At 31.6% G+C, this 23,871-nt stretch overlaps 2 protein-coding genes across 2 annotated transcripts in view; one reads left to right on the top strand and one right to left on the bottom strand.

The window, feature by feature from the left end:
• LOC117241960 overlaps nucleotides 1–18,884 on the bottom strand; it is a 32,976-nt gene extending 14,092 nt beyond the window's left edge. The window contains exons 1-3 of the mRNA XM_033508267.1: nucleotides 18,664–18,884; nucleotides 13,085–13,290; nucleotides 2,536–2,668 (exon numbers count right to left, since the gene is read on the bottom strand). Of these exons, the coding sequence (XP_033364158.1) occupies nucleotides 2,536–2,668; nucleotides 13,085–13,290; nucleotides 18,664–18,730 (406 nt within the window). The 5' untranslated portion in view covers nucleotides 18,731–18,884. The remainder of the gene's footprint in view (nucleotides 1–2,535; nucleotides 2,669–13,084; nucleotides 13,291–18,663) is intronic.
• Nucleotides 18,885–19,467: 583 nt separating this feature from the next.
• Nucleotides 19,468–23,777, top strand: LOC117241959 (vacuolar protein sorting-associated protein 53 homolog). Its single transcript, XM_033508266.1, has 13 exons — nucleotides 19,468–19,877; nucleotides 20,038–20,438; nucleotides 20,530–20,650; nucleotides 20,728–20,864; nucleotides 20,940–21,372; nucleotides 21,455–21,801; nucleotides 21,873–22,025; nucleotides 22,104–22,229; nucleotides 22,311–22,389; nucleotides 22,881–23,029; nucleotides 23,098–23,263; nucleotides 23,373–23,519; nucleotides 23,587–23,777. The coding sequence occupies exons 1-13, from the start codon at nucleotides 19,791–19,793 to the stop codon at nucleotides 23,746–23,748; spliced, it is 2,508 nt and encodes an 835-aa protein (XP_033364157.1). The 5' UTR covers nucleotides 19,468–19,790; the 3' UTR covers nucleotides 23,749–23,777.
• The last annotated feature ends 94 nt before the right edge of the window (nucleotides 23,778–23,871 follow it).

Genomic DNA, 23,871 nt, shown 5'->3' on the forward strand with positions numbered 1-23,871 from the left:
TAGGGCGTCCACCGTGGGTTTTTAGTCGATTTGAGTCCGACAGTACCCCGTCCATGAGGATTTGCCCACGTTAAAAGAAAAAAATCGTTAACTAAAAGTCCAGTTATAAGGAGTTGAGAGTTGAATTGCCAAGTTGTTATCAGTTGTAAATTATTAGTTGTGAGTTGTGAATTATCTATAAAGTTGTCTTAGTTATAGCACATTACTGTATTTAGTTCATGTTAAATGACCATCGTTTCCTGTCTAATCCATTGTAAATGGATCCATCTATCAATAAACTTATCATTTAGGATAGAAATCATTGAAAACCCTTATTTCTAATATTTCTGAATAAATAAATCCTATATTATGAATTTACATATAGGTTATATAGATTATATGAGTACTTTTTGCAAATACTTAAAAATGACATTAATAGTTAGGGTATAAAATATAAAAGTCAATGTTTTCATTTCTCAGTGTCTTCACAGCAATGTTACATCAAAGAATTCTTGTAATTGATTTACAAGTACTTTTTCACATTTTATAACATTTCCCATTTTTTCAAACTTTGGTTTTCGCTTATTAATAGATAATTGTATTGCAAAGGAACTTTTTTAATATGTTATACACTTTTCAAAGTCCAACCTCCACATTTTACTATAGTTCCTAAGTTTCTACAGTAATTTAGCGCTATTAATCTTTGCGTGACTAATCTATTTGGAATAGAAGACATTTTGTCTCGTTTGTTGTTGTCCGTCAAAGGACATATTTCTTATTATAATTTTACGTTTCATACGAAAGTAGAATAAGATAGATATACTTTACAGGTGAAATATTATGATGCCCCCTGAAATATTTGTAATATGAGTGAAATTTAAACACTAACTTTTTAAAAGCTATAGATATAATCTAATTGCAAATTATTAATATTATAGATATGAGATTCAATCTTTTATAACGATGTTTCTTATATTTAAAATTGGAGATGAAAGAATTTTAGTCAGGATCAGATGTGATAGTTTGAAAGAGGCAAATAAGTCCTGGTCGAAACAGGAGAAAAAGACACGTACGTTGTATGAGAAATAGGAGGACTGGTTGGAGCACTGGAAGGAGGAATGTGAAACGATAGATAGAATGAATTTGTATGTCAAGGAAATTCTGGATAGAAATAAAAACATGAAAAAGGTGGTGGCGGAGAATAGAAAGGAAGAAGGAAAAGAATAGAAGAAAAATGTAATTATTGAGAAATAAGGTACAAATACAAGTGTTATAAAAAATAGATGAAATGGATGGCGGAATGAACGAATAGATGAATGAAACGTAATGGGGAGAATGATTATATAAAGATAAAGTATTTAAAGATAAAAAAAGAAGGATTATCAAAGAACTGACATATTTTTATGCTATCGTAGTTATCTGTAAGTTTAGTTTTAGTTTTTTTTATGTTTATGAACTATGTAAAGCCAATTTTAGGCCATCAAACTGAAATAAATGTAGATATAAGTACATAAGGTAATTAGGGGAAAGATGGCAAATAGAAGATGCTAAGTAATTAGAATTCTGAAGTCTATTCAGTCTATGTTATCTATTATGTGTACTTACGAATTCTTCCGTTACGTCAATTGATAAAGAAAATCACTTAGCATTTGTTGTAATATACAACATGAGTATGTCGAAGAAATTTATGCTACGACGTCCGCAAAAATTTTTGCTGCAGCTTAGTATAATATTTCGTATTGTAATAAAAGAAAGGAGTGTTATTAATAGTAGCAGGTTGCAAACCGGAAAAGACGAATTTTTCGAAATTTCTTTTACTTTTGCACAAACGATAAGCATAAAATTTTACCTATTTAACGAGTTTAGCATCTTTCTCAACATGTTGGAGTAAAATGCCGCGTCAGTATAGTGGTTGCAACTTACTTATTTCAGTAAACAATGTGTATTTATAGCAAACAATGCGAACCTACGTGAAAAGATCGAACAGAAGACAATGGGCAGAGAATGAGCTTCGATCTGTTGCACTAGCGTTGGAGGATGAGACGAATAGAAATGCGAATAAAGAGTACCATATAATTTTTTGTTTCGTTTGCATCTTTTCCAACGTTTGATTCGGCTTGAAATAGTATCATAATGAGATTAATATGGTATGATAAATAATGGTATCTAACGAATAAGTTTCTTTATATTGCAAATTATATGTATAGGAAAAAGTGGTTCAAAACGGTGATTTCTACACATACTCAGAAATCATCGAGATGGGTGAGATGGATATTGTAAATAACTATACAACATTCTCTAGAAATTACTATTTAGTAATTGGTGTTTACCAAGATTATACATTGTTCCTTGGATTTATCTCATTTTTTTTTTTTTAAGACACAGTTATATCGCTCTTTGGCTGAATCCTTCATTTATAAAAAATTATACTGTATCATCATAGTCGTAACATAAATTGTAGATTATAACTGATAACGCTACAGCAGCGTCATGGCGAGTTTCAAATATTATGATATATATAAAGATATATAAATGTAGATATTTATCTTCTCTTACCTATAACTTCCATTGGAACGCTTTCCGAAATCTGGCTATAAATAGGAATCGACATCGAAACTTCACAGCTATACGAGCCGGATGCCTCGTAACGGACATTCTCTAATTTGATTGTCGTGCCATTTTCAAAGCGCTGTAAACAAACGGTGTTTTAGTGCTAGTAGGTGATAAAAAATTTCTATTAAATAAAATAAATAAAACGCGACCACTGTTTCCGTGTACTCGTTCAAACTCAAATCCTTCGCCATTATACCACTGCCTTTATCAGTGCCTCTTGCGTGCGAAAGCATGGTTGAAAATGAAAGGAACGTTTGTGTATCGATTCCTCAGAAATTGATCAAACGTCTGTTCTTTGATCGTGTAGGCGTTGAAAGAAAAGGAATGAAATGTAGAAAAGAGAAAAATTGTTATCTATATGGTGTTGTAAAATTACAGATGAATCAAGTAGAAAGCTAAAAGGACTGCACTGCATTTCATATAGATCTTACCCATATGAAAAAATTACAAGTGTCATATAAATATCTAAATTTATAAGAGGTTCAGATACTTATAAATATTTATAAATGTTCAAATATTATATTCTCGTGAGCGCCTGCACTCGTATATACTCGTATCAAGCCATTTTATAAGTAGTATCTTTCTCTATTTTGCATTTTGCATTTTGCATTTGGAATCGCTAAAGTAGGATCGAATAGTAACTGCCGCAACTCGTATACATAATCACTAATTAAGAGAATTACAAATAACATCAATAGAGAAATGTTCAATATTAATGAACCGGAAAGTCTGTTCCATCGTGTCAGTGGTCAGTCACACAGAGTAGAAACGACATTACATATGTAGAATAAAATACAGTTGGAATTTGTTCCGTCATCCACTTTATTTTCTATACCTAACATGAATAAACTTTTATTTATTTGACGACAAAATATGTAATTTGATAAGGACAAAATGTTATAAAGAATAAAAAAGTGTTTAATTTTCACAAGCTTTCAAGAGAAGAGTTAAAAAATGATTAAAAAGGAGGAATGTCGTGTGAAAAAGCAATAAATAATACACCGTTCATCAACAAATACGATAACATTGATATTTTTACATGCCACGTTATATACTATGACTCACGAAAGTATACGTGTGTACACATATAATAAATTTAAATAATTTTGAAATTTTATTAATCCTGTAACACGATACGACTATCGTAATTATATTGATCTTTGAAACACATTTAGAAATGTACGTATATAGAAGCTACAGACTATTTACTGGAAACATACACTTCACAAAATTTACCAACGTATTTGAATAGTTAATTATGCACTATATTAACAAACCACAATATTTAGTGAGGCTACAATTCATGCTGTATACTAATTTTTCACTAAGTGTATATTTGCAATAAATGTCTTATAAACTTTCATATACATTTTCGAATTGTTTTGCAACTTCCCTATTACAATCATGATAGTTGTATCATATTACAGTGCTACAGAAATTGCCACAAATTTCGTATAATGTACATAATATATTCATATAAATTTCCTGTGTTTAATATTGGAACATGTTCGTGAGCCATTATATGTATACACAATTTATAATATATATAAGTATGGCATCGTTTAAGTATGGAATGATCAGATATCTAAAAAGAATGTATTTTCATTATACCCTATTATTTTTTACTTCATGTTCTTTAATCTGACAACGCTTGGATATACTCTGACGGGATATGTCACGAATCGAGGGTATCGTGTTATATTTTTATTAACGTCGCATGTTGCGATGCAGGTTGTTTCACGTGGTATCGGCCACTGGTTAAGAAAGTCCATCTCGATATTGTCTCTCGACATAATACAGACTATCGTTAATACCGTGTTTCAATTTCCTCTGGCGACGCCTTCGTGGTTTCGTCCCAATAAAAAGCGATGTTTTATTTAATTCCAGGTCACGAGGACGCTTACACGTAGATTCGCGCATAGAAAAATTTTTGTTTTACAACGTTCTCGTCGTGTAAGCGTATGTCGAAACGAGTTTGGTTTCCGTAGATTGTAGACTGTAAACTATAGAATAACGGTCACGAAAAATGAAGTAATATAAGAGAGCGTAAAACAAGATTGGATAACGGGCTGGAAGTGTATACTGTATATTCTTTAACGACGAAACACAACGAACGCGTTGCAGTTGAGCTATAACTAAACAATATTTTGCACAATTTTTCATTCGCTATCTTTTTACGGATTATTATAACTAACGGAGTGTTTTTAAGTACGAAATTCGTAACAACAGCCTTTATTAAAAAATATAATGGATGCGCTCTTAGAACACCTGTTAATAAATAATATTTCACGTGTTTTCGTTGAACGATCTTTTGCGAATTATTATAAGTCAGGAATATAGGTAAAAATATTGTCAGTATATTTTTCTTAATTTTCAGATTTTTATATCACTTGCAAGAGAAATTCGGTAACTCAAAACTCTAGGAAAGTTTGAAACTTTGTAGCAATGTAATTCCAACGTGACAGTAATAGCGAAATCATTTCCTGTTCCAGCGAATAAACCGTATCACTCATTACAGTACGCTTTCTTAAACGAAAGATTGATTTTGGCTATTCTAAAAATTTTGTAATATCCATATGTGTATGTATTATATGTATGTATCTACGTATTATACATACCGACATCTATGTATATGGTTTTAAAAATTTCTTATAAAATATTAAAGACGATATGAGTAAATTTTGAAAAAGAAGGGTCTTTTAAAAATTCTTTACCACCATAATATAGAGCATGAAACAATTGTGATTACAATTTCTTTTTTATATCTTACGTGGTTTCGTAAATATTTACTACATATTAAGAATTTGCAATTGTTTCGAGGAATGGTTTTGTCTCCATAAATCCTCTGTTTATAACAACAAAAAGTGATTAAATCGTTGACGCCATTTAAACTACATTTTTGCAAAGTCCCCAACTTTTTCGAAATTTTCAAGTTCCCTTATTTGTGGCTAGATATATACATACTTAATAAATAAATTGTTGAGGTTATTAGATGTATGAACAGAGGAACGCGTGGATAAATTGTAAAGTAGAAAATATATTTTAATACAGAAGTGTAAGTACAAGTAGAAATATAATTTGTGCTGGTCCCGATCCGCACACTACCAGTGTTACCCTATAACTGAAAACCCTGAAGCCATCGTCGCCTGTCTACTATCTATGGTCTGCCTTCGTCCCAGTCTATTCACTATACGCTGTCGATGACTTCAGTGCTTCAGAAAACTAAAAAGACCAGATATAGAGTTTTCTTAGAAGTGGTGACCACTTCAACATAAATATTTGAAAAAGACAATAGCCCGATATATTCGAAGATATAAGCCTTTCAAAAATTAATGACAAACGACTGTGTATAATAAGAAACAAATACTAGATTATGTAATTATAGTAGTTTAGATTCATTGATATTATTCTACCTAAATCTAATGTTATTTACATTTTTTAAATATTCAAGTAGGTGACAAAGCACATACTTAATTTCAAATTTAAATGAAAAAATATTTTTCACATAAAACTAAATGTATAGAATTCTAAAGGTATCTATATATGTATATACAGGATGATTGGTACAAGCGAAAAGGGGGTGATTCTACGCGAAAAAAGAAGTCGAAAATATAGAATAACAATTTTTCGTTTGAGGCTTTGTTTTCGAGAAAATCGACTTTGAATTTTCGCTCGGTACGCGTGCACTTTATCACGTCTCGTTATAACGGATCTCACTGTAGATCGTTGTCTCGATTAACGTTATGTTGATAAACACTTCCAATGTGACTGAAGTGTTTTCCTACCTATTAACTTACTATCCGACTTTTATCGCTATCCACTGTCAGTACCTATTAGTCTACCATCATGTCTACATACAGCAATCGGGAATACCATGTACGGACATGATAATTCGTTAGTTGCGTGTGGTGGTAACGCATCAGCCGCAGCTGATCATTACAGACACCGGTATCCCAATCGTCGACATCCTGACAGACGTGTTATTCAAAGAGCAGAAGCCTTCGGCGAATATGGCTCTTTTGAAAAACTTAGACGACATGGTGGTCGTCGACGACGCGTTAGTGTAAATGTTGAAGAGCAAATACTAAAGGACGTTTTGGAACATCCTGGCATAAGTGCAAAAAACCTTTCTTTGCGGTATAATTTTAGGTGCTTCACGATTCTTCGAATTCTACACGAAAACAACTTACATGCTTATCATATCACCAGAGTACAAGGACTCATGCCTCGTGATAAGATTTCGCGAAAGGCATTTTGTCATTGGTTGCTTCAACAGCATGCCAACGATGCAGAATTTCTGTTAAAAATTGTATGGACCGATGAAGCGAAATTTACAAGGGACGGCATGTTCAATGTCCATAACATGCATAATTGGCAAAATGAGAACCCTCACTCTATTCTTGAAACACATTTTCAAGCAAGATGGAACGTAAATGTCTGGGCTGGCATAATCGGACATCTAATTATTAGGCCATATTTTTTCGAGGGAAATGTAACGTCAGCAGCATATTTCGATTTCTTATAAAACAAACTACCGGAATTATTAGAAGATGTACCGCTGAGAACTAGAGGAAGTTTAATTTTTCAACAAGACGATGCACCGCCACATTTTAGTCTTCATGTGAGAAATTTTTTAAACCAACATTACCAAGGCTGGATTGGTCGTGCTGGAACAATAGCTTGGCCACCACGCTCTCCTGACTTAACTCCGCTTGACTTTTATTTATGGAGCCACATTAAATCAATTGTCTATTCTGAAGAAATCGCAAATTGCGAGCAATTGAAAGAAAAGATTATTGTAGCCTGTCATACTTTAAAACAATCGAATACGTTAGAAAGTGTTCATAGAAATTTAATTAGAAGAGCAGAAGTATGTGTTCGGAAGAATGGGCAATATTTTCAGCAATTTTTGTAATAATAAACTGTATGATTACTTCATATTATTTCATTATGTATTCCTAATTTTCCGTTACGGCAAAAACAAACTTAAACTGCGATAATATCCATCGAGACAACGATCTACAGTGAGATCGGTTATAACGAGACGTGATAAAGTGCACGCGTACCGAGCGAAAATTCAAAGTCGATTTTCTCGAAAACAAAGCCTCAAACGAAAAATTGTTATTCTATATTTTCGACTTCTTTTTTCGCGTAGAATCACCCCCTTTCCGCTTGTACCACCAGTTACCAACCACCCTGTATTCGAAAGAATCGTATCTTACAATTAGAATTTTATAATTGCAATCATCTTGTTTGAAGAATGTTGTTGAAAAACGTGTTCCTAAATAATATTCTATTTATTTTCTTGTAAACGCCTTTTTATAAATTATCCCAATTAAAGTAAAATAGTTTTATCAAAGAATGTAACAAACCTTCGTTTCGCATTCTTTTTACAATGTGTTACAGTTAAAGAAGGGATTAAATGTACGTTTTTTCTAATTGCAGCCCTGTTATGCTATAGAAACATGAGCATTTACCTCATAGCTCTGATTTTATTTTACCCTCACTTCTTGTTATATCCTGAAAATGCATGAACGTGTGTTGTATTAAAGAAGAGAAAGGAAGAGAATGGTAATTAACGTTTGTAAAAGGCTGTTTTAGAAGCATAAAAATCAATCAGGTATTAAATAACGTTTTCGAATATTAAATAATCGTAACAACCATTAAACTCCTAGTTCCTCTTTTCATGGCTAAAAGAGGATAATTCTGTTTGATCCTTACGGGCATTCAAGTTACCAGGTTCATGAGTCCTGAAGTGCAAAGTTCAGCAACGTTCACGGGGTATACTATGTAGACGTAAAGTGTAGAGTGTAGAAGGCTATGCATATATGTCAGAGACAGAGGGAGCAGAGTAAAGAGTAAACAGAACACTGAGAAGATACGCGTTTAATGACCACTTTTTCTATGTTACTCTTGATGTTTCAAACACGACGCGGTTCGTAACGCAAAGTAAATCGTTTTCACGAAGCATGAGTTAAACATTGAACATTGAACATTGAACACTGAACATGCAGTGAACTTGAAACACCGATGTGAACCGTCGTTCTACGTATAATTATAGCCATGCCGTTTCTTTTATACTTATTATAGGAATCTCGTGTCTCTTATAAAATAATTTACAAGTTAGTCCATTGTTAGTCTCAATGAAATTGTGCTCAAATTAATCTTTGATATTTGGTATAGAATATTCTTAAAATTCATTAAAAGAATATTGCATTAACAAAGACTATAAATTTTTGTCGATATGTTTATAATTACGATATGTTTTAATTGGAGTAAATTAATCTAACATTATCGATTGCGTTTCTTTTGTTCTGACAAAAAATAATGCTTGCTTTTGTGACAAAAGTAATTTATTATAATTAAGAGAAATAGAAAATAAAACTCTTCAAATAGTTATTTCTTTTTTATAGTTTGAACTTTTAAAGAATAGGATGAAGAATAGAAATTATAGATTCTGTTTGTCAAAGTTGTCTTCATAAAATATCGCTTAGTAATACCAGAAAGTTCCGAAATTCTACCTACAGCTTCTGCAAATAAAGTCGATAACTGACACACATAAGAGAATATCTATTTATTCAAATTCTCTTCAGGTAATTAGAAAAAATTATTTATATTTTATACAACTATGTACAACTTCAGACACTAATTTTTATTTAGTTATGTAAAAATGGGTCAAAATAAACAAGTTTTATCGATATCTCTTCAACTATCACATTTTTTAAATATATGTATTTATGTAGGTATACAATACTTTTTAAAAGATAGTTATATGATATTTAGTTTATCAACAATTTTTCATATGATACTTATTTTAATACGACATTTTGTTTATCATCTGAATCAGCACGAAAAGTAACATCAAACGTATCCCAGTTTTATTTAACGCTTACAATTCACAAATTATAAGACACAATAAAATACATATGACTGTATTTTTGTGTCTATTATAATTCATTAATATATCTAATATAATAAATGTGTGAGTAATCACGTTGATAATATAACATATAAACCAGTCTCGCATAATTTTGACAATACACGACTCTGACATTTCATGTTGATTTTATCGGATAAAAGTTTTGCATTTGTGGATATAGGGGAAAGAGTCAGAAAGTTAGTATATCAAGTAGCTCATTCATCGTCCTTTCGACAAATATAGTTTATATGTACTTGTACATACATATGTATATCGTCAAGCATTAATTTTGTTACGTTGCTCGTAATAGATGAAAAACATGAATATTCGATACAACAATTCGGTTAAGTGGATCTTGATATATTTGTCTTATTTCTTTATTTATTCATTTGTCCGTCGAAATCGATATGATCGATGAAATCAATTACTTTCTGATTATTTTAAACGATGGCCTTTTTCTCGTTTCAGTCGTTTCAATCATATCCTCCTGCCTTGTTCTCTTTCTTTTGAATTAACCCATGAAAAAACGATACGACATCTTTAAAAAGTAATATATCAAGAGAGAAATCGAATGAAAACAGTACTAAATAGGTCTTTTCACGCAAGAATAAACGAACGAGCCTGAATTAATTACACATTTATATTGTACATATATATATGCTGACCGTAGAACGTATAAGTGGAATAACGCTATATCTGATCAGACACATATTGTACAATAATCTAACCGTGCAAGTAGAGTAAGACGATATGTAGTGGAACATGGGAGTGAAACGGAAAGCGACATGCAAGTTACAAGAAAGACAACGACGATATTCATATAAAAATAGCTATATAATTAACTATAATTTACCTATCAACTACTAACGAAAGCCTGTTACAAACACTGCTTATATGTAATTGTAGGTTAAAAGAAACGAAATTATCTATTAACCACATCGAGGTATCTGCTACAAATGGATACTTGAAAAAACTTTTCGTTTCTATATAATTATGGAGCAAACGGCTTAAGAGTCATCTTATTACATTTAAACTTAGAAAGGCGAAATGACGCGATTATTATCATACTTATAATAAGAAAAAAATAGTCCTTTTTATATATTGCAAACAGTTTTCTCATAGGTACCCATAAAAATCTGATAAATGATAAAGATTTTTTAACGTCAAAATATTATATACATTCAATTTTTTAAATAAAAAAAGTTCTTTACATTAATTATTTTCTCCGCAAAAATATTACAATAATCATTAATCGTAATTAATGCCTTTAAACAAACACAAATACTTTAAACAATAATCTTTAAATAAAAAATTGAATTCTTGCCCTTTTCCAAGAAAAGGTTTTTAAGTCTAGGTGCAACTCATTGTAACTGAAATCTATTACGCGTCTTTGTCCATGTGATTGCACATTAAACTAGTGTTACTCAAACAGATTAAATCGAACATTCAAATAGAGTAAATCAACAATTTTCTCAAAACCGTTCGATTCGATTGCAGCGAAATGCGTTTTCGAGCGTGATACGGTTGTTAATCTAGACTCAAGTTCAGACCTATATGGATTAAAGTATTAAAAAAGAAGCCAGACGGGTTCGTTGAATGATTTATTTTTAGATCAGACGAGGTATGTACTATAGAACCCCAATGCATCGACACATTAACGATATATGCATGTTCGTTGAACTTTACTGACCATGACGGCCATTGTAATTTTGATCCATTAAATGGTGCAGAAGATAGTCTACTTTCATCAATGAGAATGTTCGTGTATTTCTGTATTAACAGCAGTAATAATAATAATAATAATAATGATAATGATAACATGCTTTTAGTACTCTATGTATACTTATACATTGATATAAAAGAAAATAAAAAAACTTTTAATGTTTTAGATACTAAAAAATAACAGTAACGATATGACCTCGTTACTCGTTACTTATTACTTATCACGCATTACAAGACTACGCACAAAAGACTAGATAAGCTAAAATAATTATATGACCTTATTCAATAAAAAGACCTACAGGATGTTTTATCCAGAAATAGCTACTTAAACATATATCCTACATGTATTGTATGTACCTCTTTCAATTGTGACGATACACAAAAATTATTTATTATCCAGTCAAATATATAGGTCTCCAAAAACGAATACCTAAATACATTGAACGGAATATTTTTATTTTGATTTATTTCATAAGATAAATTTTAAAATTCTAAATATTTTTTACGCATAATTTTCTTTTAAGCTTTTTGCATACTCTTTCTTTTCGCTTTCATATTGGCACTGACACGACGATGGATGTAACGATATAACCTCGTTACGAGTTACGAGCACGAGCTTCGAATAGCGCAAAAGACGATTGCAATGTGTTAGCAAATACGTGAACGAATTTTTGTTCGCGAGAATGAACCTGGCGCGAAATCAATCAGGAAACCTCTAGAATGGAATCAGTTACGGACGAACCTGGGGTGAACCGTAGTCGCGAGCTGCGAGCCGCGAGTCGCGAGTCGCGACCACGAGGTCAGGCTGCAAACTGCAGGAGATTGAAATTTGGTGAACGGACCTGATGCGATATCGGTGAATCGCTGGGAAAGGCGGCATAGATAAACTCGATCGATAAGGCAGGTATTAAAAGTATCAAATCAGTATTATAATCGTTGACAAGATTGATTTTAATTTTGATACTGACACTTCATTTTCATCCGAACAAAATAAAAATATTAATTCCAGACAATTACATTAATGGAGACTCGAAAAGTTCCAGCATCACACGTTCCGATAGAAGGCAAAAAATTTCTAAACAATACTAGACACGAATACACAGGAAGCCGGTATGTAACTCGAACACGTACTCATCTATCAAAGTATCACGGAATCGTTAAATGCATTAGATTAATGAATTACTTTTTCATGTATAATATTCGTAAGCGGATATCATCAATGACCGTTTCTCCATATTTTCTGCTTATTTGAAGGAAACTAATTAACTAAAGACAATTATTTAATACAAAACGATAATATGAAGCGGAAGATCAATATGACATAAAATATGATATAAAGTGTAGTGATATAAAGTCTATTATTTTCGCCAAAACTTTAAATAACCTTAAATAAATTAATGCAGACCCGAAATTGATAAACGAGGAAACTTAAAACCGTAAATTTCAAGAGATTTTAAAATTCATTTAACACGAACGAAATAAAAAAGTTGTATCGTAAAATATTTAAACGCCTCGTATAAGATAAATGTCATAATAAATTATAAAATTTTATCCATTTAAGAGAAATAAAATTTAAAGTTATATCTACCAGAAAATACTAAAACACAACATAAAACACGGATGCGATAGTAAATTATAAATAACAATACATTTATCAACGTTTAAAATATGATAAAATAAAAAGTTGAGCCGATACGCACATAAAACGTCAAGAATTCAAGGTTACAGGTAATATCATATCATATCATACAGGTAGTAGCATATGCAATGAGTATGACTACGCAATTGCTCAAAGACTGCATAATTGGAAGACAGCCAGGACCAGTCGTATGTTGATTGTATAAAACTCACCTTCATGCTTGCGCCCTCTACTTCCCAGTCCTTGAACGGCGGTTCCCTATCCTTTATGTATTGTAATATCTTCTTGTCACCCTTCATGAACTCGACTTTATGCAAGTCAGCATCTGGGACATTATGATCGCAATGCAGAGTAGCTGTGCTGTTGTATGTTACGTAGTTGGGTGCAATCAGTCGTACATGCACCTTGCAAGTTGCATCTGAAAGTCACCGATGACGTTTTACTTTTTGAATAACAATTTCTCGCTAGGGAAGTAGCTTTTATGATTATTTGACTTTCCAATCTTTTTCATTAAAGTATAAAATTTATCAAATATTTTGACAACTACATATCTCTATGCTTCTTTTTCCTTTGATCGCATAATTATAATCCCATTTCCCGAGCTTTTCCGTTAAAGTATCCAATACCGCTGAATAACGAATATATATGAAATATATGAAATATTCAAACAAATATGAAGTATTCCAACAAATAAATATCATTCTCTCCCCCTTTACAAGATAATTATAATTTCACATCATCCCACATGGTTACAGATCTGCTGTCTCATAAAAACATCCCGTTTGTCATTTCTACCACTTAGTAATATTGAGCATACATCATTTGATTCATCGAACATTTCAAAGTTTTTCATTTTATATTACGAATTCCTTAACGTACTTTTATTTCATTTATGTACTTTTCATTATGAAAATATTATATTTTATCATTGCGAAATATCTATATCGTTAGAGGTACATTTAGTATATATTGGGTTGGCAACTAAGTGATTGCAGATTTTGTCAATAGGTGGTTTTAGCACATTCTTTTGTTTCGTCAACGTGTTCAAAGCATCTAACCTATATTGTTTCCTTGTTGTTTGGACTTCCACCTTTAATTTAGTAAAAAATGGCATTGGTTAGTTATTTAGTTTCGTTTTTATCCCAACTTAAAAATGGAAAAACAAGACGCGCATTTCAGACATATTTTATTGTATTATTACCGAAAAGGCAAGAACGCATCGCAAGCACACAAGAAGTTGTGTGCCGTATATGGGAATGAAGCCTTGAAAGAAAGGCAGTGTTAAAATGGGTTTGCCAAATTTCGTTCTGGTGATTTTTCACTGAAAAATGCTCAACGATCTGGCCGTCCAGTTCAAGTTGATGAGATTCATATCAAGGCCATTATCGATTCAGATCGTCATAGCACAACGCGCGAGATTGCAGACAACCTCAATGTATCGCATACATGCATTAAAAAAAAAATTAAAACAGCTTGGCTATGTCAAGAAACTCGACTTATGGGTCTCTCATCGGATTAAGGAAATTCATTTGACGCAACGCATTAGCAATTGATCCATTTCTGAAACGACTGATTACTAGCGACGAAAAGTGGATAGTTTATAACAATGTTAATTGAAAAGATCGTGGGTGATGCAAGATGAACCAGCCCAAACGACACCAAAAGCTGAGATTATGCTGTTGGTTTGGTGGGATTATAAAGGAATTCTGTACTTTGAACTTTTACCAAGAAACCAAACGATTAATTCAAACGTGTACGTTCAATGACTCGCAAAACTGAGCGATGCAGTTGAAGAAAAGCGGCCAGAATTGGCAAATCGTAAGGATGTTGTTTTCCAGCATGATAATGCAAGGCGCCGCACATCTTTGGTCACTCGCCAAAAATTATTGGAACTAGGTTGGGATGTGTTGTCACATCCACCATATAGCTTTGACCTTGCGCCTCCAGATTACCATTTATTTCGTTCCATGCAGAACTCCTTAAATGGTAAAATTTTTAATGATGCTGATGTTGTAAAATCACATTTAATTCAGTTTTTTATTGGCAAAAATCAGAAGTTATGACACTGTTTGAAAGATGGCAAAAGGTCATCGACAAAAACGGACAATACCTAAAGTTATATTTTTAAGCAAAAATTTTGAATTTTCCTTCTTATTTAAAATACGCGATCATTTAGTTGCTAACCCTATATATATATATATATATATATAATACATATATATATAATATAATCAAAATATAAAATATGATCATATTCAAACAGTTTTCAGAAAAAAAGAAGATTATTGTAGAGTATTTTAAAGCGAAATATGGCTGAAATGCAGATAAAAACACGATACAGAGCACATGCAGGATAAAAGAACATTTCACATGATAATAGCGGTGGGCTTGAATGGATAATAATTCGTTTAACGAATCTCAAATGTCTCGTTATTATACGTAGTGAAAAGTACATGTAGCAACAGATATAACGGGAAACTTGCCTCGTTACGATTCAACAACAAAATGTTTTGCCCTTCTTGTCCCTCGCCCCTAATTACATCGTTGACAATAACAAAATCGTTAATTTATTTTCGGGACAACAAACCGGGAAACTCTACTCGTTCAATAACATGACATAAAACTTTAAACATTGTGCTCGGCTGCGTCCGCTAAAACGAATCTTGTGTTCCTCGTTTTATACGTTTATTAAAATCATAATTAATGGCTGCGTTTCATGAAAGCTGGTCACAATTATAATGACGGTTAAAAAATATTTCGATAGTACAAAATCTATAATAGATATATACAAAAAATAAGGCAAAGTAAAACGAATAATCCTCTTGTTTCATTTTTAGTTGTTTCAGATAATTTTTCTATTATATTAGTAGAAATAAACTCGACGATACGACATTTTTTCGGAGAGTTTAAAATAATTTGATAGAACGAACTGATCAGGTCCGCCATCATTATCGTCGAGTTTATTACGATCATGATTGAAGATCGATTTTTGATAAACTGATAACGTTCTGATGCATCGACTGTCACCGCATTGTGATCCATAGGAAATTTAGATCTAAAATTATTCGAATGTCCTCCATAGTAGTCTAAATCTTTATCACGTTTTAAAAACACATTAAATAACTAGAACATAGATAAGAGAAAACAATTTGACATATCTTAAAAAGCATAATTATTGTAAAAACTTTGTAACGATTCTCAAACTATGATGCATTTAAAAATGTTATTATTGGTTGAAATTAACAATTCTTATTAATCCCTTGCTTTATAATATCGAGTTACACTCGCAGCGTGAATTAAGGAGCAAACGTAACAAGATTTCTATTCGTCTGAAAATTCAATTTCAACTCGTTGTCGGCATTTAATCCTTTGTATTCCATTGGCGTCTTTACGGCAATATTGATAATATGATTACTTTTCTTATTATTTTCACCAATAAAAGGTGAGAAAGCAGAGACAGCTCTCCAGTATAAACATTTATAACATTGATCATGCTGATGTTTAATACAAATTAAATGCTTTTCATTTCTTCTACCTTTTTAGTTATTTTAATATAGGTAAATCTGTAATTCCATTCACATTACTTAAATATTACAGAATAAATACATTTTTTTTTTTATTCTTTTATTTTAACGTTTCTATATTTTAATACAAGGCGTGCAATATTTTTAAATTATGGAGAAAGTGGAAACATACGTGTTTACCCCAGCATCAAATAATTTACTGAATTTTGAAACTGCTTCTCTGTAGAAAATGGAAAATATGATTTATTGTGTTCTTCTCCTAATTTTCACACGCGCCATACAATGTAAAGTACTAAATGAAGTAAAATTTATTAGCTTCCCAATAGATGTAGAGACTAGGAATCCTAATACATACGATCGACAATATGTATATAGATAGATATACAGAAAAAATGATAAAGCAAGGGATTAGCAATATCTATCTCTTCAATTATAAAATTTCAACTGTAGATTGAACAAAAATTTCGGATCCCGGGTCATATCTTTCAAAGTAACCAATAAACTTTCACCTATAATTAATGAAACAGCTGTTACGATCAAATTTATATGTTATCGCGTTAACGTTCGGACCGTGTGCCGTGTAACGTTGCGACGATTCGCTATTAATGTGTCGAGTAACAATTACCCCGAACTACATCATCGGGCAACAATTAATAACTGGATAATCGATACAATTTAGCGTGCCGGAAGGCAAGTGTCTGTTAATGCGAGCGAGTTCCTTCGTGAAATCTAGGTCGTTGTAGAAGTAGATCCAACGTATTCGTGTCAATTTTTCGTTCCGTTCATCCAATTGTCGCTTGTCTAGAACTTCATATAAATGATCGAGATTATGCTAATGGGTTAGCCAAGGAGAAATTTTTAAAGAATAGATAAGTGAAAAGGGAGACATCGCGGAAAATATGCAAGGTTTAATGTAACCGTAAGGAAGGATGGAGAGGTTTCGGTCGACTATAACTACTTGTGGCAGTACCCTGTTGCTGGGAGGTGTTACTGTATCGATCACTGAAAGCGCGTGTTACTAACACGCGCGCAGGCTATTCCGGATATTTTTAAGACATTTCGAAATCAGCATATAACAATGAATAATCGTCGAAAATGTAATTGTTTTATGGTATATACGAATCGCCTAGATCGCGCACGTTTCAGATTTAAATCAATTTTTCCGAACAACGTTCGCAGTTCGCAGCTCGAGAGTCCTTCCGGAACGCCTCTGTGTGTACCGTGAAACGAAAGGGAAGAAAAAGCGAGCAAATGGCAGAAACGAGAATCCGTTCAATGGTTCGTCACGTATTTTAATTTTAATTCTAGTTTTCAGTGATAATTTACGAGAATTATCATAAATCTGCAAAAAGCAATACGATAGATTTGAACAATATTTCCTGATAATAATATAAGATCATAATTATTTTACTTCTGTAATTATTATTTTTGAGGCGAAAAAGTGGTAAATATATCTATAATATATTAAGGTAAATAAAAAATTTGATATAAGTATAGCCATTTTGTTATTGGTTGAAATGATTGAATGAGATTGAACATATGCTGAGCCATTTTTGATTCCTTGTTGTATCCTGCTTCTGTCTTCCCATAATTGGAAAAGTAGACAAATGTCAAGCAAATTCCATTTGTAAACTGCCGTAATGAATTTTAGGAAATGTTATAATAATTTAAATAATTGAAGAAAAATATTTAATACGTGTGACACGTTACATATATGACGAAAAGTTTAAAAAAAAACCGCGAAGAATGTAAACACATCTATACACTTCGTAATTCGGTAGAATCTCTAACTAATAATATTTCTCATTAATTAACAATAAGTTCTTTTTAGCCAAATTTATTAGACGTATAAGTAGTTAAACTTGCTCCTGGTTATCTTTTCACTCATAATCACTGATAATACATTCGTATTGTCTAGACTAAATTCGAAATATATAATATTTTACATAAATGAAGTCACGTATATCGATGTACATTTATTTCACTAGATTATTTGTTTTTCTTATACTGTCAATGAAACACTAGTACAGATGACTTTCTCATTCAAATTCTGAAAAGACTTAGAATGTTTCGTATAAGACGTTTTAGAACGAAAACGATCGGGCAAATTTCTCAGAATAGGAAACTTGATTTCGATGATTGAGTTCCTTTTCAGTTTGAAACATTGTATAACACTGAAAATTTCGATAGAAAAACAATCGGTAATTTTCACTATCAAGAACAGAATGAACTGGCCGGGTGGGTGTTCACGATTGCGTACAACTTACATGAAAATAATTGTAAAATATATACGAATACGAATTTCCCCCGGTATGCTGACTGAATGCGTGGCATCCTCGTATGAATTTTCTCGCGTTGTCTCTACGCAAAATCTTACTGCTCTCTACGTTACTTAATACGGAAAAAACGTGCGTCTATTTTGTACAGTGATGTGCCTTTAAACTACACAACTTCGAGCTGAGTCGGCGCTACAACTGACCAAGCTTTTCGATCGTTTCACCAACTCCCATAGAATATAAAACATAGAGCGGAGACTCGCTGCCTTTTCGCTTATCGAGCGATCTTCGGCGTTGGATTTGCTAATGGGTCAGCCATGAAATAAACGATGCAAAGTGTAAACCGAAATGAATAACGCTTTGGTACCTTCATGATAAGGTGGAGCCGTCAATTTTAATTAACACAGTTGCTACGACAAAGAGATAAATTAATATCGCGAAAAGAATATTATTACTTACAGTAATATGCTACATAACTTGTATATATTTCCTAATAATTTTTTATAGTATATTTATAATTGAAAGATTCGATTAAAAGAAACAGAAAAAGATAAATTTGTATATACATATATGTATGAATATAATATTCATAATATCAATATTTTATTATTCTGTACAAATTTTTAAATGTTAGGAATCAAATAAGTGTTAACAGATAAATAAAAATATTGTGAAAACCACCTAAATAGTGCCATTTTTTTATTTCAATGTGTTCTTTTATTGAATATTTACTTTTATAGCGATAAAAATATTAATTATTTCTAACTTTTTTAGATACTAAGCTATTACAACAAGTTATAATACATTAAATATAAATGATAAATGTCATAAAATAATCTGTTAATGTTAATTTATACATATATGCAAAATTCATTAGATGGCTCCTTACTGTTTGAACTTATGACAAAAATAATTAACTGTTGTATTGCGAGGCGTAAAAATAATATTCAAATGAGCGACATTTATAGTATAAAATTCATTCCTTTCTACTCTTGTATATTGTGGGTTTGAAGTATTCGTATAAACATTTTATATATCTTCTTGTCATATGCTCATACAAATACGTTTAAAATGAAATACGTATGAGTTGTATAGTTGAGATTGAAGCATAAACAGAAATGGAAGGACATGAGGAAGATGAATTAGAAGATTTACATTCAACTATTTACACCTTTCCACCTAATGTACAGAATGTGATCGAACAGGTTAGATTGACCATATAACTGTCAAAATATACACTGACTCCTATCCTAAGTGAGCAGTTAACGTTTTCTTATCTTGTTAAGTATTACGATTTATTTTTTCTTTTTTTGTTTTAGTGATCTATATGAATTTATATTAAGTAAGTTATTTTTTAATTTTTAGGTTTTACCTAGTACAGATCCGTTGGATCAACCAAACTTTAATGTAGTAGATTATATAAATTCATTATTCCCAACCGAACAATCTCTATCGAATATAGACGATGTAGTAAATAACATGGAATTAAAAATATGTAACATAGACAAGGAAATTCGTTCGGTAGTACGTGGACAAACAAATGTAGGTCAAGATGGAAAAGCAGCATTAGAAGATGCGCAGAAAGTAATAAAAAAATTATTTGTGCATATCAAAGATATCAAAGATAAAGCAGAACAATCTGAAGAAGTTGTTAAGGAAATAACAAGAGATATTAAACAACTGGACTTTGCTAAAAGAAATCTCACTGCCTCGATAACAGCTTTAAATCATTTACATATGCTCGTAGAGGGTGTAGATACTTTAAAGTAATGTACAATAATTTCTTAAAAAAAAGTATAGTTAACACATGTAATTTAGTGATTATTACTTTATAATGTTATTTACTTGTTGCTTTAGAGTATTAACGCAAAAGAAACAATATGGTGAAATTGTTTTACCATTACAAGCAGTGATGGAGGTGATGCAACATTTTAGTAGTTATATGGATATACCTCAAGTGAAACAATTGTCTGATGAAGTATGTAATATATGAATTTTTATAGCAGTAATAGTAAAATATATATATATAATGTTTATTAACATTTTGAAATAAAGGTACGTCAAATACATATTGAACTGGCTCAACAAATTACAGCAGATTTTAAACAAGCATTTTCTGGTCAAAATCCAAAATATTTTAGTCAGTTAACAGAAGGTTGTTTAGTGTTATCCGTATTGGACCCTAAAGTTAAGTAAGTATGTTTATTAGAAGATTAGTTACTCAAATAGTTTTAACACAAATGTAATGACTAATTCTTTTTTACAAGGAAAGATCTACTTACTTGGTTTGTGGGTATTCAATTACAAGAATATGCACATCTCTTTGATGAAAATCAAGATTTTGCATGGTTAGATAAAATAGATCGGCGCTATGCATGGATAAAAAAGCATTTACTTGATTTTGAGTCAAAATTTGGTACAATCTTCCCGCAAGATTGGGAGATCTCTGAACGAATTGCTGTGCAATTTTGTCATGTTACAAGAGAAGATCTTACAAAGTTAATGCATAAAAGACGTTCTGAAATAGATGTAAAACTATTACTTTATGCAATTCAAAGAACAAGTAATTTTGAATCATTATTAACAAAAAGATTTAGTGGTATTACTTTGGAAAATGTGGATATAACAAATAAAAGGATTACTACTGCAGACACGACTGATAATAAAGTTCCAGGAAATCCGTTTGAACAAAATGACCAGGTTTTTAAGAATTTTGTATAAAATTGTCTTCTACTTAAGATTTATACTAAACATTTATACTAACGACTGTATTATATAACAGGTACAAAACGAAAAGCCAAAACCATCACCATTTTCAAATCTTATAGGAAAATGTTTTGAACCATACTTAAACATCTATATAGAAAGTCTGGATCGTAATCTGGCAGATCTAATGGATAAATTTATATCAGATTCTAAAACACAACCACCTGGTGCAAAAGATTTTGATGGTATTGAAGGTCCTAGTAGCGTGTTATCCTCTTGCGCAGATCTGTTTGTATTTTATAAAAAGTGCATGTTGCAATGTACACAACTTAGTACTGGCTCGATTATGTTGAGTTTAGCTGAAACTTTTCAAAAATATTTGCGAGAATATGCTCTTAAAATATTACAAAATAATTTACCTAAGTAAGTAGAGTACACGCTTTTTATTTGAATTAATTAAATTTATGACCTTTTATAATTAAAATTTATTTCAGAATCGGAGGTGGTACAGGAATTGGTACCAGTATGAGTAGTATACGTGATTTTCGAGACCTATCAACATCGGGTTTTATACAAAATTTTCAAAGTTTTCTAAAGGAAGGTGAAAGCACAAGATTTAGTAAAGAAGAGCAATCGCGTATATGCTGGTAACAATTTGCTAATTGGTGGCATTTTAATTAACATAATATTTATAAAAAAGTTAATTGCACAAAGTTATTTTTCAGTATACTAACAACGGCCGAATATTGCTTAGAAACAACACAACAATTGGAAGAAAAATTAAGAGAAAAAACAGATAGATGTTATTCAGAAAAGATTAATCTATCTCAGGAGCAAGATATTTTTCATAAGTATATACTTATTTACATATCTTTTTCGGGTTATCGATATTTAGTTAATTTTTTTAATATTATTCATAACAACTTTTCCAGTGTTATATCGAATTGTATACAACTACTTGTTCAAGATTTAGAGTCTGCATGTGAATCTGCATTAACTGCAATGACGAAGGTACTTATTCAGTTTCATATTTGTTATATGTGTAGTATCGTGGACGAAAAGCCTAAGAGATATCGGGCGAACTATAAACAATGTCGCGAGAAAGTCGAAGTACCGACAGGCCCAACGATGTATCGTCGGTCCTTCGATCGAATAGTTACGCCGAAAAGGCCTACGTGACTCTGGCCACGAGCGGTTACGGAGCACGTGCGTGGTGGGGCTAAGAAAATAGACAAAGGGACGCTAAAGGAAAAAGACGAATGCAGAGTTTGCGAGTGGCGTTGCCGAGAGAGTGTTGATGGCATTTTGTGAAAGTCGAGTCGTTATCTAATTATTTAGTTGTGCTGTTTTCTGTACGTTTGGTGTGAATAGTTCAGGTTGAACAACAATCGTCTTTTTCTGTCCGATTAACATCTGTATCATCCATTCCTTGTAAATATATTATATCACGATATTACATGTTTGATTTTGTTCACTGTTATTGATATGCAAATATTTTTTAGGTTCAATGGAGTGCCATAGAGGTTGTTGGTGACCAAAGTAATTATGTTAATACTATTGTGGCACACCTTCGACAAACAATACCTACTATCAGAGATAAGTTATCTTCGTGCAGAAAGTATTTTACTCAACTCTGTGTCAAGTTTGCCAGGTAAAAACTGAAACAAAAAGTGAATTTGTTTTACTAAGGAAGTTAATGAAAAATGTATTTCTTTGCAGTTCTTTTATAGTAAAATTAGTACAGCAATTGTATAAGTGCAAACCTTTAAATACTGTGGGCGCTGAACAATTACTATTAGATGTACATATGTTGAAAACTGCTCTTTTGGACCTCCCATCAACAGGATATCAAGTTCAAAGGAAAGCACCAGCGACATATACTAAAGTAATTTCGTCTGATATATATTAACTTTTTATAAATTAGTCAGCACATTAATTTGTATATTAATTTGATATATTGATTTGTATCAAAACATATATTTCACTATAAACAGGTAGTAGTAAAAGGCATGGCAAGTGCGGAAATGATACTCAAAATTGTGATGTCACCAATAGAATCTCCAAAAGAGTTTGTAAAACAATGCAGAATACGTCTACCAGATTTGCAAGCGCCAGAATTTCAAAAAATTTTGGATATGAAGGTAAACTAATCTTTTTATAAACATTTAGAATACTTAACAGTCATATTAAAATCTCAATAATTCGTAGGGCTTGAAAAAGACAGAACAAGTTCTATTACTAGAACAGTTCAAGCAACCTGAGAATACAGATATTTCACATGACACTAGGAGTCACATCATTCAAGATAGCCCAGAACATGAAGCTGGGCGAATAAAAAGATTGGAAAAATTAATCAAAAAAAGAATATGAATGTTTCATAGTAAAACTTATATATATATAATTATAATATATATAATATATATATATATTATATATAAAATATAATATATATAATTATATTTTAATGTACATATATAAATTAAATATGATTGT

This window comes from Bombus vosnesenskii, unplaced genomic scaffold (genome assembly GCF_011952255.1).
Source record: "Bombus vosnesenskii isolate JDL3184/JDL3185 unplaced genomic scaffold, Bvos_JDL3184-5_v1.1 scf7180000016262, whole genome shotgun sequence".
Classification (NCBI taxonomy): Eukaryota; Metazoa; Arthropoda; class Insecta; order Hymenoptera; family Apidae; genus Bombus; species Bombus vosnesenskii.